The sequence below is a fragment of the Halictus rubicundus genome, chromosome 9, assembly GCF_050948215.1.
Source record: "Halictus rubicundus isolate RS-2024b chromosome 9, iyHalRubi1_principal, whole genome shotgun sequence".
NCBI lineage: Eukaryota > Metazoa > Arthropoda > Insecta > Hymenoptera > Halictidae > Halictus > Halictus rubicundus.
Window position 1 is genome coordinate 4,206,580 of NC_135157.1, and position 26,904 is coordinate 4,233,483.

Sequence of the window (26,904 nt, forward strand, 5' to 3'; positions counted from 1 at the left end):
TACAATTATATTATTTGAAATTTGTCCGAGTTGTTAAGGAAAGAAACATAAGCTCTCACGCAGCCTATGTGTCTTCGATGTACAAAATTTTCATTTTTGTATGAAGCTCCGCAGTCTAGTTACAATATAAAGACGTCAACTTGAGTAGTTGTACCTACTTATACATCAAATTATACCACTAATAATTTGATTACTCACTGTAAATACCAAATCTGTCATGTCCTACTAAATAATCTTTTAAGTATACAAGGTTTTCCCATTATTTTGTGCAACCCCAGAACGATAGGAGAAAAATGTGACAAACTGTTGCAGGTTCGTCGGCTGGGAGAAGTCGTAGCGAGGTGTAGTGTTGCATTCGCAAAAATTTCGCGGGAAAATATTGCTCGAGGGGACGATCCAACCGTGTAAGCAACTCGCGACGCATTTTCCAGCCGGCGAGGCACGTCCTGGAAATGGGGAGGGACGCGTAGCGCCAGGAGAATGCGGTTTTCTGCATTTGGCCGAAAGCATCGGCGGTGCATCGCGGGCGTATGAAACGGCCCTTCTGCCATCGCCGTACCATACGCTATTAATATAATGGTGTATATTTAGATTTCAATGGTGAAGCGAGAGAGTGAGTGTGAGAGAGAGAGAGAGAGAGAGAGAGAGAGAGAGAGAGAGAGAGAGAGAGCTGGGCCACGAGTTGCTCCAGCCGATACGCCGTCTGCAAAGTACTCGAGACCCCGGCAATGAGTCGTAATAAAGGAATTCGCCTCTTTGTCGATACAGGGTGATTCAGATTTCCCGATTAACTCTGCCTCGCCTAAGCCGGCCATACTAAGTCCGAGTCAATCGAATTTATTTCAGTTTGATGAAATCAAATCCTCCGAAAGTGACAATTAGCTTACACTCTCTAAAAGGAAAATCTTCTAGCTTATACGGACAATAGACTGCATTCACAGTCGGGGGCAAAATTAAGTAGGCACCCCCCAAAACCTAATAATTTGTTTAAAATTGTACCAAACGACTTGAATTTTTTTTTAGATGTTAGAAGAATTAGTTTAGTCCACTAAGTGGCTTCAAGTACTGGTCCGTGCCTCACAAGAAGTCTACTAGGACGGCACAAGGGCAAAGGGGGCAGTCGCTCGCTTCGCCTATCCCCACCGTTAACGCTTCGGTAGGCCAATGCTTAGGCTTCGACGTCACACGCTATATAGTATGTGTGACCGCTTTAGCCAATAGAGCAGCTAGAGGCGTGTCCCTTCGACTCTAGCCAATCAGCCCCATATTCCTTTCACGAGACTTCTTGTGCGACACGCACAGTACATACATTTGCAATGAGTCAACATTAAATCGTTAAAATTTGCAACATGTGTAAAATTTGCAAAACTGTAATTCTATTTCCTTAATCCTTTAAACGGTGTTTAAACTAATTTCAAATTAAATAGATTTTAAGAAGTTTCATTTCTATACATTTACAAAACTTCTCGAATTACTTGATTTACCGTAACGGAGAAAAGAAAAAACAAATTTAAATAGCATTAGATTTTATGAAATTTTACAAAATTAAAACGAACTGTAATGTTCCTGCGAGAGATGTACAAAACATTCGCGTCCTAACGAGAACATAATACAGCGAGCATAATTAAATACCACAGAATTGAAATGAATGCTGATGTTTTTGCCAGAAATATAGGTCAAACAAAGAAACAAACTACTGCTCACCAAACACATCAAATAACGCATCAAGTAACGAGTTACTACATAAGGGACTCTCATATAGTACGATCAAGAAACTATTCAAAAGTGTGTATATGTATTTTATGAAGCAGTAACTATACAAAAAATTGTCTTGCTCGAGACAGGTACATTTATTAGCACATAAAATACTGTATATATATTTTTAAACAATTTTTTGATTGTGTTATACCGAAATCTAGCGCACAAAAGTGCTAATCGAGAGATTGGCATAATTGTCGAAGCTCGTTGTGATCGCAATTTCCCGATAAAAGCATGGAAACGAGCAGGTCGAGTGTTGATATTATTTTTGGAATTCTGGAACATCGTTTTCTGGTTCATATTTATAATTATCGCGGGCCGAGGTTTTCGCACTTGCTTTGCGTATAAACGCGTTCGCCGCGGCGACATCCTGTTTCTCGGTCTCGCCATTCTTTCTTTTACTCTGCACTTAGACTGCCTGGAGATCGTCAACACGTGACTGGCAAACGTTTCGTCATTTTGCCGACCGTGGGTGGAATCGTCGAAACCAACGAGGAAACCTTCCACTTGATTGCAGGAATTTTAATCCACGAGTCTTCAACAAGAACAGTCACTACGACTATCAAATATCAAGCTGAAGAACTAATAATTTTTTAAACGTAAAAGACAAGTGCCCCCCACTCCCATAAAATTGTCACTTCTTTAATAGAAACCTAACAATTGAAAATAGAAAAGGGCAAATTCGATTAAGACCTGAACTATCCACAAATGACCAACGGCTATACAAGGTGTACCAACTAAAATGTTACTAGCTGTTTTCCCAGACCCTCATGAAGATATCGACTCCATTTTTATTTTAATTAAATGTTATAGCGGTACTAATATTTTAGTACCTATTATATTTTTGAGGGTAACTTTTGGCGGGGGAAGGGAGGTCCTCAACATTCTTTTAAAAGGGAAGTAGTATTAAACTGAACGCATTAGTAGTATTAAAGTGACTCTCATTAAACTGAAGATTCAGCCATTTCTTTCTATTGTATTTACATAGTTACAGAGTAGTAAAACTTCAGATGGGCCACCCTGTATATAGCCGAATCAAAAAATGAAACGAAAATGGTGGAAACAATGATCTCGCCAATTGTGTACAGCTTTATCATTTGATCGAGTTTCCACCAATACACGCGTTCTGCTTAAAAAGAAAAGATCGCTGCTGGGAACGAGGAAGAATTTCAGGCGATACACGTGAACCTATATAGAGAGATCTTCTGGCTTAAAAGTCCATTAGATCGGCGATCTAATATCTTGGCGACACGTGACACACACCGGCTCGTAAGGAACATTTGGTGGATATTAAGGACGCGCCACCCGGTATGTGGCCAGGCCGAGGTAGAAACTCGACCGGAAAGTTTCGGTCGTTCGACGATCAGGTCGGTGTCACCTGGTTCTGTACCTTGAAACGTTTCGCTTATCCATAAAGCCTGAAATGATAATACCGATTACGTCGAATCTTTCACGAAGCTCATTGTCCTCCGTAGCCACATTTGAATTTGTAATATAAAATCTTCCTAACTCGCAATTTCAAAGAGGCATCTCGCAGAAGAATGAGTCTGACGAGAACTGAAGAACTGAAGAACTGTCCGAGTTTTCGCTTATGCCTGTGTCACGGACACACGCTCGAATTGAATGTGCCAGCATCAAAGTTTTCTGCTAGTGTCTCGGAAACTTGTGATTTCCGCCAAAACCGAAAGTCGTATTCGTATTCAGGACGTTGAAACGAATGACGTGTACTAAGCACCAAAAAAAAAAACTTGTGGAGCAATTGTAAAGTCCAGCCGAGAGTACAGTCAAATAGTACAGTAGAACCTCGATCGTTGCACGAAACGGAACTGAAAAAGTCTGTGAACGAGGTAGCCAATGGACTGTGTGAAATCTCCCACTTCTACTATGTCGTTGGACCTTCGCTTCTTTTGCTATCGCGAGATGACGTAACGCAACTACTACCGAGGTGCTACTGTACTTTGTGCACCAGTGTTTTTCGGGCACCGTGTGCGTCGAGTCGTGGGAGAGAGACTGTGTCATCTGGCCGCGTCTATATCGAGTCTCACAGTAAACGGAAGTGTACGGTATCACGGCATGATCCATTGCGTTCCGCGACAGAATAATCCGCAACAAGGCAGTCGGAGCGAGCTTCTCTATCAGGTTTCATTAGCAGGGCAATCATCTCATCACTCAGATACGGCCGTGCTACCGTCGCCCATACGTACTCTAACCCGTTTCTGTGGTCCCTGACCTAATCTGCGGTGGGATAGTAGTAAAATCGATCGAGGATCGCCGGTGGACGTCTCCCGCTGGTACGATCAGCTTATCGGAGCAGCGAAATCACTAGCGAAGCCGGTCAACGGCTTATATTAAGTCCTGGCTTAGACCGTAAACGCGTTTTCCATCTCGTGGTGGTGCCCGGGTAGTCTTTGAAAACAGCTTACGTGGGATATAATATATCGGAACGTTGTAATTGGACGGGATCTGATATACTCAGCGACGCGTCAGCTAATAATACCCGCGGATATTGTCTTAGAACAGTACTGTTCAGCAAGCCTCGTGGCGGGCATGGGTACGGGCCGGTGCCCCCCCGGCACAGGTGAGGGCAAAGTTACCGGCAAATCACGGCGTTTAACACGTTGGCTGCCATGTTACCCATATCTGGGTGACAGAATTATTTGTCCAGGTTTTAAAATTAATTTTTACGTTAATACATTCGTCGTACCAAATTTGTTTAGGATCTGTAAAATGCAAGAAAATTGGAGGACTACTCGAAATCATACATTTAATCATTTTCAATTTTTATTTCATTAAATAACTTACTTTGATTTTATGGAATTTTTGAGGTTTCTAGTTTGGCAGTCAAAGTGTTAAAGCGGAGCGGGGAAAGATTGTTATTTGCCTCATGACAATCTCGATGTACAGTTTTCTTTCGATACAAGACGACGATGTTCCTTCCGCAACAAGAAAATCTTCTTCTTTTGAAGTTGTCCGCTCGATACCGCTTAGTGGATTAACGATATTCTATCATATTCTATCCTTTTCCAACGGAAAATATCGCTGCACGGTCGACAACTTTGTGGCCTCCTAGGCAATTTTATGGCACCCATAAACTCTCAGCCGGCTCAAGAACAATGTCAAGCCGAATAGGTACCTTTGTCCGCAATACGTCGAAAGCCGTCCCGAGCCATCGTCTTATATCGTCTTAATCACCACTGTCTTCAGCCAATTACGACAATACGTGTGACGGATACAGTGTTTACATTATACAGGGTGGCCCACATAACTCTGAACAGCTCAATATCTCGAAAACTATGCCATCGATTTTAAAGTTCTTAGCCTTAAATTGCATGGAACTGAAGGGCCTTTCTGACTACATAAACGTGAAGTGACCTCCCTTCCCCTTTAGCGGGGGAGGGGAGGTACCTTTGTAATTTTAAATGGAACCCCCTATAAAATATTACATATTTAGATTCTACCGGAAAAAACAAGTCAATTTTGTCTGAAACATTTTTTTGTCAGATACTTCCATGATGAGATATAACAGTTTGAAGTTTCGAGTTGTAGGTACTTGAAGCGCTCGGAAATAGCGTTATGGAATTATACGCGCTTGAGTCCTTTGCTTATTCGTGAAGAAATAAAATGTACTTTAAATTAAATGTTCAAAATGTCCACCACGGGCTCGTAAACATTTATTTACTCGAAACATCAAAGTTGATCTAACATTTTTTAACATTTCGGGAGTCACTGAAGCGCAAGCGTCACGTATTCTTTGTTTCATATCCTCTTTTGTCGTCGGTGGTTCAAACATAACTTTGTCCTTTACATATTCCCATAAGAAAAAATCTAATGGTGTTAGATCGGGGGATCGAGGAGGCCATTGACGAGGTCCCCCACGACTTATCCATTTGTTCTCAAATTTTTCGTTCAAAAATTGCCTGGTGATGATTGCAAAATGTGGAGGAGCGCCGTCTTGTTGGAACCACATTTCTCTTCTAACGTGCAGTGGCACATCTTCCAAAAGCGCAGGCAATTGATTTTTTAAGAAATCACAATAACTTGCAGATGTTACAGTTTCTTGAAAAAAATAAGGTCCAATCACAAAATCTCTTATTAGGCCACACCAAACATTTAAAGACCATCGATGTTGAAAGGAAACACATCGCATCCAATTTGGGTTTTCCACGGCCCAATAAAGCAGATTATGTGTATTTACATGCCCTGAATTCATAAAAGTGGCCTCATCGGAAAAAAGTATTTTGCACAAAAAGTCGTTTTCCACAACACCCTGCAGCCACTCACAAAATCTTACGCGGTGATCGTAATCTGCTATCGAAAGCTCTTGTGATAAAACCATGGCATATGGATGATACTTTTGCCGTTTCAAAATTCGTTGAATTGATGAATGACTAATATGTGATGTTTGTGCAAGTGTACGTTGACTAATATGAGGATTTAATGTAATTGCAGCAAGAATACTGGCACTATTATTTTCATTAGTGAAAGCTTTACTAAGCCGCTTTTCTAAATTATGAAGCGCGTATAATTCCATAACGCTATTTCCGAGCGCTTCAAGTACCTACAACTCGAAACTTCAAACTGTTATATCTCATCATGGAAGTATCTGACAAAAAAATGTTTCAGACAAAATTGACTTGTTTTTTCCGGTAGAATCTAAATATGTAACATTTTATAGGGGGTTCCATTTAAAATTACAAAGGTACCTCCCCTCCCCCGTTAAAGGGGAAGGGAGGCCACTTCACGTTTATGTAGTCAGAAAGGCCCTTCAGTTCCATGCAATTTAAGACTAAGAACTTTAAAATCGATGGCATAGTTTTCGAGATATTGAGCTGTTCAGAGTTATGTGGGCCACCCTGTATATGTCCCAAATGCCTAGCCGATAAAAGTCTCAGAACTATCCCCACTACCGCGGGGTATATCTCGTGAAGGGCTAAGAAGCTGAAGAAACCTCGCTTATCTCTAGAGCTTCGCTGTCCTTTTCTACGTTTGGCGCGGATCAAAGAATAGTGTCTCCTAGCCGATATATGTCCCTGGCTAGATCCGTGTTTTGGACATATACATATATAGATAGGGACAAAACTGAACGTTTAAAAGTGGATACAGGATTTTGTCACTTCAATACGATTGACATCATGATTGGTGATAGAAAAGCAAAGTTTCATTTCAATTTCAACGAAGCGAATAACATTCATATTTAGTAGCTTTTAAATGTTTCGATGACGGAGAACTATAGTTTCTCAAAAGACTGGGGTGATCCTGTGGTTTTTTTTTGAGGTTTCAAGGGCTGTAAGGATGGCCTTAAGGACCTCAAAGGTTTTAATCGTATCATGGTTAATGTATGTTTCGAGAGTTTCAATGGTCTCGGTGGTTTCAAAAGCTCCGAAATTTTAGTTGTCCAACGACTTTGTAGATTCCAGCTGTCTCTGTGTCCTGATATCCTGATGATACTTGTGATCTTTCAAATTTGTATAATATCTTACGAGTTCAGTGCTGATGTTTCAATCCCAATCAATGATTAGAAAAAGGTCTTTCTTAAAAAATAACAGATTGTAAAGTATCCTGACGACATATACGACGTGGGTTGAACGCTTCGGGTAAGTTGATACCAAGAAATGCGAAAAATCATACTATACGAGACAGAGGGGAATTGGTCGTGGAAGAAATATCACGTTTGTTTGTTCTCGGCTATGCTGGATTTCCGGTGGCCGTGTTGGCTAAAGCGTTTTCGCGCTACATTTTTCCTAATGGCGGTCCGTTCAATATCGAAGCAGCTTCTCGTGATTTCCACGCCGGACGATTTCGTGTATTTCCTCGGGAATATTTTCCTCGCATACAGCTTCCTTTGGTATTATTGGAATTCCAGAACGAAAATTGTGTTACATACTATCAGGAAGGAGTGACGATTGTTCTTAACGGAAATGAAAATGGCAAGACCATGAATTCTACAGAAAATGAATTTAAAAAATTTTTTTAAATTAATTTTACAACATTTTCGTGCGTCTATTTGCACAGTCTTTAAATGTATTAGTCGCTTTTCCTTCAGAAATTTTAACAAGCATTGCTGTATTTTTGTGAAGATATTCCGTTTAACGAAAATTTTAAGCAAAATATTTCCACTGGAAATCCCCCTTCACAGCTCTGCCTTAAAATCAATGAATAAAACATTACAAATGGTCCAGTTTATATTCAAATGTATTATAATAGATGCTTCAAGAGTTAGATGCTTCACTTCTCGAGGAATTGTAATAAATATTGCTGTATGTTTATGAACATTGTCTGTCAGTATTGAAAACTTCAAGTGAAATATTACCCCTGAAAATTCTTCTTCACAATTCTGTCTTAAAATAAATGAGCAAAACATTGCAAATGATTCAATTTCTCTTCGGTTACATTATAATAGATGGTTCAGGAGCTCGACACAGTAATTATAATGTGTTAATAATAACCATGTTTTTAGTATAATCACAGATATCATTTTCAACTAAATTCATTTCCTCAATTTCAACTACACGCAACGCGTGTGATTCAACTATTGTTAATATCCTCATTAATACTATAAAATACAAACGTCCACACTAAATATCAAATTATTCGAAAATTCAGACCATCGTCAATATTAATCGAACGCTTCTTTTGAAACCTTTGTTATAATACGTATAATGAAACCAAATATTGATAATTTTACTGATCATAATTGCACCGCGGATTTTATGCATTTATGCGATCTTCGACTATACACAAACTTGCCACTGATATATTATGTTTAATCTTTTTCACTCGATTGTCCCCTGAGAGACACAACTACAAATTACTATACAATAATTGAAAACAATGATTGCATTACAAAATGTCCTTGTATTTAATAATTTGTTAAACGTTTACGTGTGCTGCAATGTAGATTCGATTTCACGTGGAGAAAATGAAAAAGATTACATATATATGACGAAAACATTCTAGATCAAATGAAATGTTCGAATCAACCGAGACAAAATAGCTCCGACTGCAAGGGGTTAAAAGTCGTTTATTTTCTTTCGACGTATGATACAAATCTGAGCCAAACCAGGTTCGTCACCATTTCTATAAATTAGTATGATTGTAGCAATATGTTCAATACTATCGGCAATGGGATTTCAGCTGCGGTAATAAATTCATTTCGCGGCTCCTTGCGTTCCCGCGGTGTCCAATGTTTTTTCGCGTTCCCCCCGCGACCTTTTTCCTCGCGTTATTTCCTTTTCCGCTGGAACTTTTCTGGTTTTCACCGAGGATCGGCGAGAAGAGCGAGAGAGCGAGAAAAGGCAACAGCCGTTTGAACATCAACAGCTGCATCGCAGCCCGCACCAGCTAGCCGCCTCTATTTGCTCCTCTTACATTCTTCGTGGAATAGTTTGGTCTCGCCGCGGATATACACCGACTACGCCCAGAGAACGAAAGAGATTAAGAATATCTTTTCGGGGGACTTCGGTGTCGACCGAACCGAACCAACACCATTTTCCTCGCGAAGATCAGACGTGCGAGCTCTCTTGCCCTCTCTCTCTCTCTCTCTTCGGCGTGAGCACCACTGTGCCACGCGTGGAACGAGAAAAAATATCCATGTCGACCCTTGAACTCGAACCGACGGTCTCTCGACCGGCAGGAACGCTGGAGACCCTCCAATCGGGAGCAACTCTGGAATTATAAATTTCCACGAGATAAGGTGTCTCGGGGTCTAGAGAGCACCCGAGAAAATAAGGATGATGGAAATTAGATGAAACCGTGGGGGCAGTCGAAATGGAACCTTCGAGGACCTGCAAGGGTCAAATCTGCGTTTGATATGTGACAGTGAACCCTTATTTTAATCCCCTGTGGACGAGGAGTTTTCGAAATACTGGAAATGCATTCCCTAGAAAGGTAAACCCTATCTTGAAACCTTCAGTTCTGGAAAAGTATAAGTATATACCGATCTTTGGTCACTTTAAATTATTTGGCTGTAATTTTTTAAACTAAATACATGGACCTCATCGTCGTCAAAGGGTTGACGAAAATCTGGGTGATGAATAGACAAAGACAGGATATCTTATCTATTAGGATATCTTCTTTTTAATTTTATTGAACGAAATATTATTACGACTACTTTATAGTGCTTCTCTTAATACATATCCGACCGCTATTTCTTTTTCGTTCATATTCTTGTACTCTCTTACATTTTCTAACAAATTATTAATGTGAGTAATATTAGTTTTAATATTCCTGCAGACAGTACTCGACAATGTGAGGGTCTTCCAACAAAATGGAGACAATAAAGGTGGATTTGTTACTGGTGGTTTGTTATTGGTAGATGCTCTGAAATAAAAAATAAGGTTCAATTTTTTTCTACTTCTGTAATGCAACAATAAATAAATAATGTCGTGTTTTTTAGCGTGCTTTTCTTTGAAGCGGTAATAAACCGTTACTACAAAAGTAAAAAATCATATTTTTCTAAAACTCCTATATTTAACTGAAGGTATTGGATTTAAGGAACCGTTCTTATTTTTTATTTCAGAGTTATAAATCTAACTGCTTTGTCTACAGTTTTGTAAAGGTCCCCTCACTTCATCGACAACCGTCTTTCTACACATTAATATTTTTTAACGAAAATTTAAGGAAACTTACTTTGAAATGGGTACTATGAAGCGAAAATACTCTAAAAATGTCTTCTTCTACTAGTTACTATAGTTTTACCTACTTCAAGTTTTCTTTGTGGCTGCGGTCACCAAAGTCACTTTAACGTCATTTCTTTGCGAAAAAAGGAATTTTATTTTCATTGTAAATGTGCACTCTGACTTGTAAATGAATGATGACACTTATTATTAGACTGCAGATTTTACGCATTTATGACAAAATTGGTCAAATGCAAGACTGTAAAGACATTAGTAGAATTGAATGACGGTAGCAAATTATTCTGGACTTCTTAAAATTATTAGAAGAGGAAATACACTTTCATTTACATTCTGCTTCGCACAATTGACTTGGACTTAATATATTCAGTCGAAAGACTATTGACCAATAGATTACAGAAAACTAATTCCAATCAGAAATCAAACTAAGGAATTCATATTCTTAATTTTAAGTACATTCCTAGTTCATTTGAATAAAATAATGTTGAGACGGAGAAAGATCAATTCACTTGTAAACGCTACAATTACGGGTCCTGTCAAAATGACGGATTCTAAATATTTTAATTTACAATTATTAAGAATATAAAGGCACACAGTAATTTATTCGATAAAATCAGTTGTTTTAAAACGTGTAATACGATACACGATATGCATTACAATAAAAATCGCTGAAAATCTGAATTTTCAAATACTCGTTCTCTTTATATACCAACATAAGATACTTACTTTTAGTCATCTATAGATCTAAGCACCTCGAGTACAGCATGCAATTTCTAACCACGTATTTCACTGAAAACCATCCCCAACGAACCCTAAATCAGACTCTCCGTATAAGACGGTCAGGTTCGTCGCAGCAGGAATGTTCAGCGAGGAAACTAGTCTCTTAAACTTGCCCGGTGTAAGAGAATCTTCGCCGCGGTGTCTCCTCGTGGGAAAGACCAATTTGGCTATCCACGGGCTAAGTGAAACAGCGAGACGGGGTCGTGGCTCGTTAAAACGCAAACGAATTTTCTCGGTCGAAGATAAAGTCCCTGTTCCATTTTCCCCGGCCTTCCAAAACAGCTAGGCGCGCCGAGAGCTAGGTCACCTCCCGCAAGAACCTTAAAAGACCAGAGCCGATACCATCCGAGACAATGCTCGTTCCCGTAGATTATCCGGCGCCGTTTCGTCCCAGATTAATTTCTGATCCAGCGTCGAGGGTATTGCAGTTTCGAGGGAGCCGGAGCCAGCCGGTGATCGCGGTTGGGTATCGCAACCGCGTAATTCCTTGCGGCCTTGGGCAGAGGGAGATGAAGGGAGTTCGTAATTGGCGGTTCCGTGGATCGAATGAAACAGAGAGACGAAACACGTGAAATACTCCTTTAATAATACCTGACGAAGCAAATATATAGAAATCTATGATACATATCCGCCGGTATCGTTGCCGTACCGGCCGTTTAAATAAAGACTTCGTTGTTGCCGTTCCGCCTACTCATTGCTCCTTCGAAAGAGGACACAAGAGACTCCGCGATAATTTCCCTATCTTTATACAAAGCTTACAAAATAGTCCCGGTGACAACCGAGCAAGGTCTCTTCGAGCAACAAATAATTCATCCACGGTAGTATGCACCCGGCCGATCACGGGTCCAGGAAAGATTGGCGAGAATACGATCTCTTCGGTCCGTTTTTCGCGTTTTTTTTTTTTCTTTCGAGCGCGCGCAAAACACACTTATATCACAGACAATCGACGACCGGGCGTCGTTATGCCCTCGCCACGTTCACGGAATCTTGGTCGGGTTTGATGGGCAGCGGCCTGTTCGCCATCTTGCTGGCTGGGGTCGAGGTTTGGGGTTCAGGTAGTTCCGAGTACAGATGAGCAGTCGCGTCAGAAGGTTCCGCGTACTCGCAGAGCAGCGAGTTAGGCCTCTTGTTGTTGCCCGTCTTGGTTCCTCCGAGTATACTCTCGCCTAACGCCTTCAAAAAGCTCATAGGTCTTCCTTGGTTTCGATTCGACTCGAACTTAGGGCTGTCCGGGGGCCTGTGATTCTCAGTCTTCGAATTGTTGAACGCCTGGCTCGTGTGGACGCTGATTAGATGATCGTTGACGACATCCGGTGGCAGTGGTTGCGGAGCTCTGCCTGCCAGGGTGGCTAGGATAGGCTGGGATAGTCTGCTGGTGCTTGGGACCGTCTCGTCGCCAGGCAGCTCCGCGTATAAATGATTTTGTTCGGGAGCTCTTTGGTCTCTGGGCTCCGTGTACTCTGTCAAAGGTGGTCTAGGCTGTACACCAGTGGGTAGCAACTTCTCCAAGGACGGTGTTCTAGTACCGACACTGACGGAAGGCTTCGGAGGACCCCTCTTCCTTTGTTTCGGTCTGATCACGTCGTACGCGTTCTCCTCTCTGCCCCTCGGCTGCCTGTCGTTGTTATTATTACAACTTTCCTCCACCTTGATCAGATCGTACAGGTGTTCGATCATGTCTCTGGCTTGGTTGTAATTGTCAGGATCGTTCAGCCTCTCTCTGAGATCCCTCAGGTACTCCTCCGTCAGCTCCTCCGGCAAAGTCTGCGTGGCTTTGTTCTCAGTGTACGGGTACAGTCCTTCAGCCTCCTCTTCTTCGTCCTCCGTAGCCTCCGGTTGCGTCTCCACCTCTAGAATTCTTGTCTCGGGCTGAAGACCGGCGTACTCGTGCACGCTCAACCTGGATATCGACCTGGCCGACGTCGCGGCCGTCATACCACTGCTAGGAGACAACCAGCTGGTGAGGTTCATCAGATGACCGGACGTTAATTTCGGACACACTCCGTTCCGACGCATGTAGAGCATGCCGGACATTAGAATAACGACGAGCACGATGATCACTGCCACCATGCAGACCACGACGATGATCCTTTTCTCTCGCTGCAGCTGCTCCGAGTCGCTCATCTCCAGATCGAAGTAGCCCTTGTGCCTCGGATAGACGTGAGGACCAACGCTGGGCGGACTGACGCTCGGTTCTGGCTTGGCTGACGGCTTCTCGCAGTATATATGGTCCCCTGGCATGCAGATTATCTTCGAGAAGTTCCTCATCAACATGTACCCCTGCGGCAGGTTGAAACACCTGTCCAGCAGCTGGTCCACCACGCAGTAGCTCGAGTCCATCATCCACGAGACTGAGCTGTTCTTGCCTGTCACCTCGCGGATCCATGTTTCCAGGTTGCAGTTGCACTTTTCCTTGAAGTAGTTGTTGCCCACGCGAGCGGCATTCACGCGTTGAGAGATCGTGGCGAATTTCAGGGAACCGGGACGCGCCTTGTGCACGTGGTTCCCTGTGAAGGAAAATTCGAAATTCGGAGCCGACGTAGCGTCCACTTCCGCTGTGATCGCGTCCGTCTCGAGATCCATGAAGAGGTTGTAGTCGATCGCTATGTGGTTCCATTGGTGGAGGACAATCGCGCCCTGATGCAGGTTCTGGAACTCGTTGTTGTTGAAGCTGACTGTCGCTGCGGAGATGTCGATGGCACCGGTTTCCACTTCAGAGAGTCTGCGAAAATTCAATATTTAGGGTTGCTTTAGTCGACGGTGGTTGGAAGCGAAGTTTTAGGAGTCTGTCTGTTTTGATGATCGAAGAATAGCACGAACTCTGGGAAATTTTTGAAATAAATCTGATAGATGTGTCAGTTCTGGATTTTATGAGTACATTTGTCAACCCATATGGAATATAAACACGTTCGCTGGCAGCGGTTATTTCAACGACAGTCTTTACAGTTATAACTCAATTGCGGATGTTTATGCAATTTTCAATGTTTATAGACAAATTTTAAGAAAGCGGAATCAAATGAAATCCTATTTTTAGTAAGGACAACCTTTGTTGATCCAAAACAAATAAATACGTACTGAATTCTCTCGAATTTTAAATGATAGCATTTTTTGAAAATTTTCATAAGCCATAAATTGCATAAAAATCCGCAATCTAGTTATAATATTTTACTAAATTCAACCTGTCCTCTTATGATGTATGAATAATAATATTGTCATAGAAATTCTAGAAATTCTCTGAACACAGTGCTATGCGTTGTAACTCTAATTAGTGAGGTGCACAAAAGTAATTTTATTTTCTGTACGTGAAATACAAAATTTCCTTTCTGTAAAAATAGGAAATCTTATTTTGAGCTTGTAGCAGTGCAACCGTAGAATAAATGAGGAACATTGAAAAATGAAGAGACAGTAGCATGTGAAAAGCAAATTTTAATTTTTGTAAATAGTTTACTTTATTTTATGAGAATAGAACATCTGCTGAAGTTGTCTGCAAAGTTTCAATTGAATCAATTTTTTAAAGTAATTAATGAGAAAAACATTTTAGCATATTAATAACCGATCTGATAACCATAACAATTCCACAAAATCGAAGTAATTTGTTCATTTAAAGAAGACTGTGTTAATACTTGTCACTGTAATTGCATTTGTATAGACTCAACATATCACCATAACAATATTCAAATCTCAAAACTTAAATAAATAATTTGACGTATAAGTGATGTTTAAGCAAAAGCAATTTTCGCTTAATGAAAACAAAATTACTTGTCATTCCCCTGTTTCTTGTGGCGCTATTGAGGTATAACTCGACGTGCCATTAACCGTTTACTATCACATCCGGTAAATTCTCGACAATATGCTATGATAAGCAGCATACAGATTAGGGTGACGGGTTTTCAATTTGAGCCATTAACGAATCTACACAACATATTCTATGAACAGTAATTGCATCAATGTAAGCTCGATCTTAATTATCAGTAAACAATTCGTCTATATTATATTTTTATATTGGCTTAGCAAACTCCATTCTGAATTTCTTTATGCGCAATGTTTTCTACGACATAAAAATATTTGACCTTTTATGGTAATCTCGGTCTAGTGAAAAAACAAAGGGACACCCCAGCAGCATGTATTTTTATCATTGTTATTATTCCATTACTTTCTGTCATGTTTGCAAACATGAACAGAATAAAAATTCAAACATCCATTTATATTTGTTTCACTAAAAATACAAGTACAGTACAAACTTAACAACTGCTGAAATATTTTTTAACCTTGTGCGATGATAGTTTCACTTATTTTAAAGGCCATTTCGTAATTTTTTTGGTTTTAATAAAATCATACAATCAGGAAATTATTAAGTAAATTGATTTTGTCATGCATATGCCACAATAAAAGTCAATTGAAATGTCAATTAATACCTCATAATTAGACTAAGAATTTTATGCATTTATAACAAAAATGAATAGAAAAAATGTAAAACAGTAAAAATATTTAATGAATTTAAAAATACTCTAGTATTATTTCCAGCTTAACACAATTATTAGTCAAAAAAAGTAATGTCTCTGTAGCTCCTGTAGGTTGACATTAATGCAGATAACTTTTATTTTGCAGTTTACTCATAATAGTAATAAAAATAACCAATAAATACGTCCTTGTGATTTGTATAAGAAAATACAACTGTCATTGGTTGGCACGTCTAGTGTGAGTAGAGGACGACAGAACAATTTTGTATGGGGAGAAAGTATAATATTATGTTTCATAATGATAATTATACTTGTAATGGATTTGGTAAATCACACAGAATCGTAACTGTAATTTGACAATTACAGGCATAGCATCAATGAAAAATGTAACTCTAAAGTTTCTTTTAAAAATGTTTGATGATTTCAAGGAGACGGAAGAAGATTGAGAACAACTCAAATTAGTAATAGAAGAGACAATGAGAAGAAACCGTGTAAAGAACAAAGAGATCGATTTTAACCTCTTAAGTACCGACGCGTTCGTCCGCAACTCTGTCTCACAAATACGGCGCGCCTGGCCGCGGATAGCACAAAAGCCACTATAGTGGTTCGTACTGTTCAAACTGATGCTTTCCACGGAAACCACTATAGTGGCGTACAATACTTAAGAGGTTAAATTTTGTTGGGATTGAGCAGGCAAAAGAGAAAAGTGGGAAGTTGGTATTTAGCGACGAGAACGGAATTGAGGAGATTGTGCAAAGAAAAAGAAATAAGGAGAGCAAGAAGGGAAAGACAAGAAACCAGTAAGATAACAATGTACCTTGAGTATTGAATGGTGAGATTGTCGTGGCCAGCTCTGAATGCACCTCGTTCGATGTTGGTCAGTCTAACGTCGGCGAACTCGAGGCTTTGGATTAGGGCCCTGTCGCTGAAGGCGCCGGCCTCGATCTCTAGTATGGACGCGTTGCTGATGGTGACGGTAAAGATGTTCATGGCGCAGAACGCATCCTTGCGGATCACTTTGGTCGAAATGTCGTCCATGCGGACCTCCGCGATCGCCGATGGAAACACCGCTGTCGGCAACTCCGTGATTTTCACGCTTTGGAACATAATCTGCACGGAGGAATTCGAGATCGAGATTACAGCGAAAATCAGGCGAGGGGTGACACTGCAGAACAGCAGGTACCCTCCGATTTTAATGATTTTTGGACATACTATAAATCTCAATGTGTTGAACAACTTTTTCCTGTGCATATTAATGGCGGTCTCCCTTAGGTTCTGAGATATTTACGAAAAACTGTCGTTCCAAACAGACAAACAGACGCACACGTATAGGCAGAAATCACTGTACCGGCGCCGGTTGTTTTTTGCGAATATCTTGGAAAATGTTGAGATTTGTAAGGTGTCCAAAAATCATCGAAATTGGAGGTTACGTAGCCGTTCTGCAATTTCACCGAGGAAGCAAGGCGCAGCCGTTGGAGGATCGCCAATTACCGGGTCATGTACCGGCGTTTATCGCGATCATTTCACGCCGATCGATTGGCTTATGCGAACGATGTAAACACAAAACTCGATCGAATCCGCGTTTCGGCCTTTTATAAACGTGACTCGCGCAACGCAACGCCACCGACGAAAATTCGATCGCGGCTTTGACTCGTTGCCATAAATGAATTCTGTGATGTTGCCGGAGCTTTTAGCGATTTTTGCAAGTTTCAAAGGCCACGCGACGCTGCAGATGCACCCAGACTCGCCGGTGAATTTGTAAGTTTGCCGAGTGCGCGCGGCGGCAACGCTTTTTTTTTCGAAAGGGCATACCGGAAAATTAAAAATTCGACATTGTAAACGCCAGCCCCGGTGTACTCGCGACACTAAAATATTCAAAATTTTTTGTTTGGAATACGCAATGAGAAGTCGTGGGAAAATAGCTGACCGAAACGTTTGAAGCGACGGACACATGTTTCAAATATTCGACGGGCCGAGCGGACGCGAATGCGAGTGTCACAAACTGTGCGACTTTGATTGACGATATATAAAATGTATTCTTTATATAATGGGTTCGCCGCGACAGCAAGCGGAAAAAATTTAATGGTGCTCTGGTTTTAAATCCAAAATAAAGGCAACGTAACACGGGAACGGTGAAATACTGCGCGGACACATATATTTTGTTCCTAAAAGCTAATAATTGTTTTAACGAACTCTGTTTTCCAGAATATTTACGGAGAATCGATATTGCTGGGGTTTATCAGTTTCATTTATGGAATTATGTAGATCATAGTATTAACAAGTGCGTACATATATCTTCTCTGACATACGCAAGATGACCCGTATTCAAATGGCTATAAGCATTTTATTTGTTACAAGCATCAATATTGATCTCAAAGGAGGAGGTTTAAAAATGCATAAAAAATGTATGCATGAAAATCGGAATGGATTCAATTACATTACCATTCCGATTTTCATGCATCCGATTCAATTACATAACGGATTAAATTGCACACAATATGTGTTCAATACATTTTTCGTATGTTATTACAACTGAAAACTTTCGAAAGCACCCCCACCCCTCCCCGGTTTTGGTACCTGTCAGACGTCATTCTAGTCGTTTTGATGTGCTGAATACAAATAAGAATTTCGTTTTTAGTAGAAATTATAAGTTATCGAGATATTTGTAAAAAACAGTCACAATAGTAAGACATTTAGTAGTAGTAATAAGGAAGTAGTCTCATAGCCAAAGTCAAATAGTAAGAGAGTTTACCGCAAATATCTCGGGAACTTGAAATTCCCTCCAAAAACGAAAGTCATATTCATATTCAGCACGTTACAGTGTTTGAGACAAAAAAAGTCCAATATTCGAAGCATGAAATCTAAAAAACTTTGTGACTTCAAATATTAGTAACATAATTTAGTTTGTATTACTGTCCACAATTTTTACTAGATGTATGAATTTATCGTTAAAACTGAACGCTTGGAAATATAAAACTTGGTACATTTTCTGAAACACGTGCTATTTGCTGAATGTTTATTCGATTATTTTAAATGTTACAAGTTATGTTTGGTATTATAAGGTTTTTCAATCCCCCGAAACATTTTTTTGAAATATAATCAATATTCTCCGAATTATTCATGTTAAATGTTCATCAACTTCGACTCGAGTTTTAAAAAAAGTACCAAAAAACTACTTCTCTGATTTTTTACACACTACTTCTTGATACATTACTTTAAATGGCATTTTATTTGCCCAACTTCTCCCGAATAGAAGAAAATATCCGAAATATATTCACGCATTATCGATAACCTGATAAACAAAATTTTCAAACAAAAGTCGATCAGTGATTATACGAAGATAAATTAGAAAAACAAATATTAGCGAAAAGATTTTTATTTAATTAAAAAATAGGGATCACTCAAATTTTGTTTGCAACATTGTATGTTTTTCATTAATCGGAACAACTTCGTGTGGCCTTTAAAAAAGAATGAGGGGTATTGGGTCGAAAACGGATTAGTTTATATAATAGATACCCAAAGCTTAGGAGAGGGGGGGGGGAGGATTGTAAAGTTGAGTCCCTAATGTACCAAACAGAAAATATCCCAGCGATGTCTATCGCATATAATTCAGTTGTCGGAACAACCGAATTGCTCGTTATAATACAGCTAATACAATTAGATGATCTGACCTTGGTCGCTGGTCCATGCCTGCCGTGCTGAGAAGCCTCGAGCTTGAACGCGTTGCTAGACAGCTCCAGTTCGGGCACCTCCCTAATCGTGATCCACAGCAGCCGGGAGAACGCGTTCGGCTTGATCCCGACGTGTCTGCACCTGGAGATCGAGACGCTCAGCGTCCCTCGGGAATTCCTGAACGCGTGACTCTCCAGGATCACGCTGTTGCACTCGGACACTTCGAGATGCGTGTTCGGCGCGCTCAGATTCTGGAAGGCCTGCCTCTTCGCCACCAGGCTATAGATGCCCGACACGTGGACTCGTTTCAAGGGCGCGCCATCGGCAAACGCACCTGACTGGATCCTCAACTCTCTGCAGTGGGAAACCTCCACCTCCATCGCGTCCGGCGGAATGATTCCCTCCAGTAATTCCACGTCCTGTCAACAAAAAAGGGGGAATAAAACAGATTATTATGGGCCTAGACCTAAACCCTTCGCTGGCAGGCATTGAACGGTGGAAAAGGTACTCTAATCCCTCGTAGGGTTACTTCAGAATGTGGAAGAAGCCCTGATCGGGGTCTCGGGTCGTCAATCGTGGAGCATGCGACAGGTAGCTCGACTTTGAACGTTCACGTTCGGGGGAATTTATGTTTATACCTGTGAAAGTGAAAACCTGGATCACAATGGGAGTGAAGAATGTTATGACTCACGAACAGCATTTGTGGCTGCGCAGTCGGGGTATAATGGGTTTTGTGGCTCGAATCTGGCCTTTTCAATCCTGGGATAAGCGAGCTGGGTTTGATAAGCCTCGTTGTTGCTGTGAAGCGAACCGAAACTGTTGGTAATTGCAATGAACTGTTAGTAATACGGCGTGATGAAAGGTGGCAACTGATGGTGCTTAGACCAGTTGCAATCTTCAGGGAGAAAGTGGGTTAAGGGACTCAATTACTCTGGGGGTAACAATTACTGTGCCCCTATGTTAATTATACTTACTTTTAAAGCATGTAACATATATATTAACTGATTTTAACGAAAAAAAATTTATATCTCTTTTTTAATATTCGTTATGCTTTAAAAATAAATATAATTAATATAGGACCGCAGTAATTTGGTCCCTTAGGATATAAACGTTTAGATTGTATACATTTGCACGTTCCTTGGTTGATTGGGGTTTAATAGCAATAAAGGGTTGAACCTTTGGCATTTTTATTTCACCCGAACGAGGGGAGTCCACTGTCTGGAATCATAAAATCCCCCTAATTGCCAGTATCATTTCCTCAACCTCTCGTGTTCATCTTTCCCTTTCTTTGCCGATTCCGTAACAATGGAAGTATCCTTGGGAGGAATTTTAATAGACTTCGACTAATTTCATTGAATAATTCGCGTATTACGACTCCGGCCACGGGGAATGATAAACAGTGAAAAATCTCCATAATGAAACGGAAATACTTTGCCCCGAGTCGCTTCGAAATCAACAAGTGAATGCTTAATGAATCGTGTACGATTCTATAAAAAAAAAAAAAAAAAAGAAAAAACGGAAGCAAAAGTAGGATTTATTTGCATTATGTTAAACAATCGTTTGCTATTCCATCTTCAATCGTTATTACTGACGAGTTCTAAGCAACCTAGTTTCATTTCTGTATTAGGAATCGAATGTAGCTTAATTAACGCGATTTCTGTCGCGTTGTCAAACCCGCTGACTAGTCATCGGAGAATCTGCGTTCAATTAAAATTCAATATAGATCTGATGTGGTCATACGTGTCATTATCAGGCTACCCAGCGCAGTGGCAACTGATTTTGGTAGCATGTCTCCGCGTATGAAATATTGTTTCATTGAATTTTTGTTATTGACACGTTGGCAGATTCTAACTAAAAACAGTTATTATAGCCTTTGATATCGAACGCTTTTTCGAAATTCAGACAGACAGATGTTTCTAGAATTTTTTAATTTATTTTACGATCATCGTGAGTCCTTTTGTTTGATTTTTGGAAGTCTTGGTATAAAGTCTGAAGCTGAATTTGCAGCAGTTTCGAAGAACAAAGAGAACACACAGGGTCGGAATAAACTTTCACAATTGCAAATTTCTGTTGCATTTCCTATTTTTATTTTCAAGAACCTGTTCTGCTCACAACAATTTTCTGATTCTTTGTTGTAAAAAGTGCTATTAGGAACGAGCTTGTGCGTTCGAGGTGACAATTATTGCCACACGTTGACGAATCGGTAATGAGGCGGAAATTAATCTGCATGGTAAGTCGATTGGAAAAATGAGTCACTGGGTAGTGGAAACTGGGCATTGCACAGAATATCTGTATCGCGATAACTCAAGGTTGCGCGTTTACATTTTCATTATATAACGTTGCGTTGTGACGAGACGCGATCGATGCCATTCTGAGATTGCCATTCTGCGTACAACAAAAAGGGTTGCTAACGACAACACGGATATCTCTTTGCAGACGCGTCCCCTTTGAACCAGCGACAGCAAAATGGGACAAAAGACCCACTCTTGAACCGTGAAATGCAAGAAAACGAATCTCTACTTTGGACCTCGTTGAGGAATTAAGTGGCACTGTTCTGATCTTTGCGGGAATGTGTTCCAAAATAGTCATAATTAGACTGCGAATCTTCATGAAAAATAAAAACTGTCTAAGTTAATTTTAACAGAAGTTAGATAAAAATGTATTTCTTCATTCGATAATTTTAACGACGAAAGTTGTTTAGCAATATTCTTAAATTCTTCTGATGTTTTCACAGTTGTGTACCTCACCTAATAGTTATCAGACTACGGATCTATATGCAAAATAAAAATTATCTAAATTGCAAGGCGCAGAAGTTGAATGAATATGTACTCCTTTTAATAATTTTGGTAAGTTGAAAATAATAGAACAATATTCTTAGATTTTTTAATGTCCCCGTAGTTTTCTTTATTTTTCATTTGTGCCATAAATGCATAAAATCCGCAATTTAGTTGCGGATGATAGCTAGCGAAAGTAAAATTTTTTATATTTGTATGATTGTCAATATCATAGCATAAACTTAGACGACTCTTCAAGATGAATATACAACATACATTAACACTTCGAATCAATGCTTATTTCAAATATTTTAGCCCACTATCATCAAAGACTTCAACAACGTAAATAACGTATCAAAATCCACTGGAATTCAGTGTACAACAGGGGTAAACAAATAAATGGAGACCTCAAAGTAAAATAAAGCTTGCACCTAATTACAATTGTAATTATAGAAGCTTGCTGTTCAGAAGCTGAAAAAGTTTTTCCACGATTTTTTTGTAATGTAATACATGGGAGTGCGTCGAACTCACATGGTCTTGAAAATAGTAAACGAAAGTAGTGAACGTTGATTGGATGAACTGGTTGGTCATTAGCAGGCAGACACCGACGCCGGCAGTTTCGTTGACATACTAATCAGGTTCACAGCGAAAGATAGAAAGAGAAGCGGCGAGAAATTGTTGGCCCACAACGGGCTACCTTTAAAAGTGCTTCCGCTGACGTCGGTTTCCTGGCTGTTCCCCGACACCCATAGATTTGTCAGTGAGCCAGTTTAATGAAACGTTCGAACGCCATGGCAAACAATAATTCCGACTTCTCCCCCTTAATCTTTGAAATGTTTAAACTGCTGTGATCGTGCACATGATACTGGAAAATCGAAAATTGATTCAGTCTGAAATGGTTACTTAAAATTTTTCTTATTTATAGCAGACACAATTTTGAACGTTAGAACATCCAATTTTTGAAGATTAAATTTTTCAAATCCTGCTATCTTTTATTTAGTCGTGTTTCATTCATACTAATTGCACAGTGGTTTATTATTGATAGAACAGGGTGACCCAAAGGCGAATTCGTTACTAAAAGAATAAAAGTGCATTTTTAAAAAATAAAAAGACTATTCCATTGTAAAACCATCCTATATTATTAGGTGTGCAAATTATTTCGTGGCTCTCACAGTTAATCGATTATAACATTATTTGGAATTCAAATCTTTCGTCTACCATATTGTGCATTTGTTAATTACTTGTAAAGTGCGTATAAAGTGATAATGATTATTCGGAGAGTGGAGTGAATTCCAATTGTTTGTAAACAACAAATCAATTCTGCAGAAAGGACTACGAATTAATTTTTACACAAATTGTAGTTCACTCATTGTCAAAGAAAAATCAAATATTTTAAACTATTTAGAAATCGAAAATGGCTTTCTTCAAACTTCTTTGCTACACAGTACCAAATTTGTATTCCTATAACTTTAGAAAACATCGACCTTCTAGTAACTGAAACAGGAAAGACTGCGATTTTTTAACATGCCCGACGCTCCCCGAGAATTCAAATGCAATTCACGAACCTGTTTTACCCGACCAAAAATCTTCAACAAGGCAGCCGAATCTACTGGTTCTCGTTTTCGCGGATAAATTCCTCGAGTCAAGAATTTGCATAAATATTCGTAGCGCGTCCATATCACGTGGTACAACGAATTATTCTCGGAAACGATTTCGAAACGATTATTTTAATCGCTCGGAGCCTACATCCTTCGCGTTAAAGCGGAAAGGCTGGCGCGGCGCGCGCGAGCAGATGACGCCGTGATTTACAAACGCTGCTGTGCAACCAATTATTTAATTAATCCTAGCTTGCGCGGGCGCACACTTACCGTGGAAAAAGGTCGTATTTCTTATCACAAGCTCGCCGGCCGCATTACAATGAATCACGGAGCCGCGGCTCGTAGTTGGAGTCGCTTAGCCGCGTCCCAAATGGATGTTGTGATATCTCGCGGGCCAAAAATATCCCGAGATAACGAATTTAGCTCTCCAAAAAACGGGGGGAGGGGGGGAACAGAGTCCAGAGAGCTAAGGGAGGCTCGCAGGCTTTCCACGGTGACTCGATGAAAGCCCGAGGAACCGCACGGATACGCACTGAGAATAGCGCGTCGAGAAAGATAAACAAATTGTCGGGAAATTCCCGTCGAGGCAGAGAAACTTTCTCGCCGGGGATGCTGGGCAGGAAAGGCTCCGTCGGAAAACCTATAAAACTTTCGTCTGCATCCTCGAGGCGCTCTTGCCGTAGCCGCGGTTGATCCAGTTGCAGCGCCCGCGGATTCCGATCATCCACCGCAGAATGCACCCTCGAACGATGTGCCAAGCCGCCACTTTTCCTTCTACGGATACAGTAATGCTCGCTTAACCCTCATCCGTTCCTCATTTTACGAACTTAATTTGCCCATCGGTGGCAAATTGGCGGCGCCAAAGAATCGATGGGGTGAACGATTAATATGCGAATCCGCAAATTTCGAAAGATTCGTGTCGGCGAGACAATACTTGTTCAACGATAAAACGCCCTTGTTTCTAATAATTTTTTTATGAATCTTCGACCAACGTATTCGTGACACTTTTCTGCTTGAAACGATACCAAACACGACACATTTTGCACCATCGTTTCAATTCACGATACAGTAGAACCTCGATTATCCGAATCTACCGATCAGTGGAATATGAGTGTTTGGGTAATAGAATAGTTGTCAAGCTACAATGTTAGATTAAATCTTTACTGAATTGTACAATGAATTGTGTGTGTATGGATCGCTTCGTAGGTTCTGATTATCGAGGTTCTACTAAATCGTCAATTGAACTAGCAAATATACTCCAAATTATGTCATGTTTGGTCTCGTTTCAAAGAGAAAAATGTCACAAATGTATAGGTACAAGTTCCGTAGCAATTTCATAATTGTGCACGAACACTTTTGTAGAAAAATGTGTATGATGCTGTATTTGACTTTGTACTTGATCGTTTATGCTGTACAGAGATCGTAAGTTGTCGAGCACCTACAGACTGTATTAATGTATCATTACGAACAATCTAGTAGATGATGATATAGACTGTACCTTAAAAGGGATTAGGTAGAACTAGCAACAGCCTAAATCTTGGATCCCTGTGCCATTCAGTTCAGCTTATACTGTGCAGAAATCGTAAGTTGCCGATCACCTACAGACTGTATTAATGTATTATTAATAGTAGACTACGGATCTTTATGCAAAATAAAATTGGTTCACACCAACCATAAAAACAGTAATCATATAGACCTTTCCTTTCTTCTTTAACAATCGTAATAAGTTGAAAAACATTAATGTTCTGTTTTAAATTGTATCAACTCGTTTTTCTCATAAGTGCATAAAATAAGTAAGTATAATTAGAAACAGTAAAAACATTAGAGGAAATTAAAAATACTCTTACATTATTTTCAACCTATTAAATGTATTAACCCCTTGCTCTACAATATCGAGTCAGACTCGTGATGAAGATTCTGAACAGAATACAATAAACATGTATTATTTTCCTTTAAAGCGAAATAAAATTCTATTTTGTTGTAGTTGATATATATGCTTTGGAGAAAACATAGGCATACAATAAATATAAATATATATCTTTTTTTCTACGAAATTCTGAACGATGAAGAACTTCTAATCGTTATAATCACAAAATAAATAGTAGTGCAAGGGGTTAGGAAAGAAAATTTTCTATTTCATTCCAGTTTGTTGCAATTCGGGTAAAACATTTTTATTTTGCATAAAGATCCCCTAATTATCATAGACAGTCTAGTACAGAAATTCCCTAGAAAGAATTAAGTGGTACCATTAGGTGGCCCAGCAGCGTTATAATTTCTGTACGATAGCAACCTGAATTTTCAAGTTTGGTATACAAATTTGTGGATATTATTCAAGGGCAATACAAGCGCACATCAAATCCAGAAAGAGCAAGAGTTTTATGCGGTAAGTTTCTGAAAGTGAGCCTAAAAGAGCAGCCTAGACTACGCCAGACTAGACTACCCTTATCGAGCATTACCCCGTGTTCATGTTTCGTGTGAAGGCGGTTTGACGAGCGCGAGAAACTTTAGAAGCAGGAGATACGAGGGTATTAAGGGATTAGTGGCATCTTCTGACGGAGACTTACGTCGAGGATCGACGCGACGCGACGCGGCGCCTCGACATTGTCGTTCGACCCTCGGAAGACTGACGAGGAGTGGACTCTCCTCGGAACCAGCCTTGGTTGACTACAATGAACCCTATCCTAGGCGAGGGAGGAGGGGATGGTGGTGGTGGTAGTCTTTTGTAGCAGTTGAACCGCCCCCTTCTTCTTTGGGATACCTGGTGGCCTCCTTGTTACGGGGGAAATGGGGGTCCTAGATGTTTCCCCTCCGGTTCAACCCGGGTTTTATATTCAAAGGTCGATCTTCCCGTTATCGTTCCATCGCATTGGCGGGCCATTTCGTGGACGCATTGCATCGGACAGCCCCGGGTTTTCTCATGTAAATTTCAAATTCTCCCGCGACTTGTATCGTGTTTGGATTCCGGCCCGGGGCGGGGGGAGGAGAGAGATTTCCCGAGCTTTCTGTTTACGCGGACCGAAACGCCGTGGGAAAGCTGTCTCGGAGCTTTTCTAAACTGTTACGGAACACCGGCCTGCCGCTCGCGCGCCTCCTCCCTCTCTTTTCCTTTTTTTTTTCTTGTTCTTTGTTTCACGAAGATAAACTTCGCGCCAGCGCGAATATAAATCAGCGCGCGGTGAGCGTTTTCGGTAACACGGGGAAAATGAGATACGGCCGGCCGAGTGAAGGC

At 40.3% G+C, this 26,904-nt stretch overlaps 2 protein-coding genes and 1 long non-coding RNA gene across 7 annotated transcripts in view; 1 reads left to right on the forward strand and 2 right to left on the reverse strand.

Moving 5' to 3' along the window:
• Nucleotides 1-26,904, forward strand: part of Hiw (MYC binding protein highwire) — a 506,468-nt gene that overhangs the window by 421,487 nt on the left and 58,077 nt on the right. The window lies entirely within an intron of this gene.
• Nucleotides 8,695-11,583, reverse strand: LOC143357170 (uncharacterized). Its single transcript, XR_013082779.1, has 2 exons — nucleotides 11,118-11,583; nucleotides 8,695-9,423 (listed from the first exon to the last, which is right to left on the reverse strand). It is a non-coding gene; the product is annotated as an uncharacterized LOC143357170 (long non-coding RNA).
• The window catches only part of LOC143357157 (uncharacterized), a 53,643-nt gene continuing 38,474 nt past the window's right edge, over nucleotides 11,736-26,904 (reverse strand). Inside the window, exons 2-4 of the mRNA XM_076793433.1 lie at nucleotides 19,303-19,722; nucleotides 16,449-16,741; nucleotides 11,736-13,893 (exon numbers count right to left, since the gene is read on the reverse strand). Coding sequence (XP_076649548.1) covers nucleotides 12,132-13,893; nucleotides 16,449-16,741; nucleotides 19,303-19,722 — 2,475 coding nt within the window. The 3' untranslated portion in view covers nucleotides 11,736-12,131. The remainder of the gene's footprint in view (nucleotides 13,894-16,448; nucleotides 16,742-19,302; nucleotides 19,723-26,904) is intronic.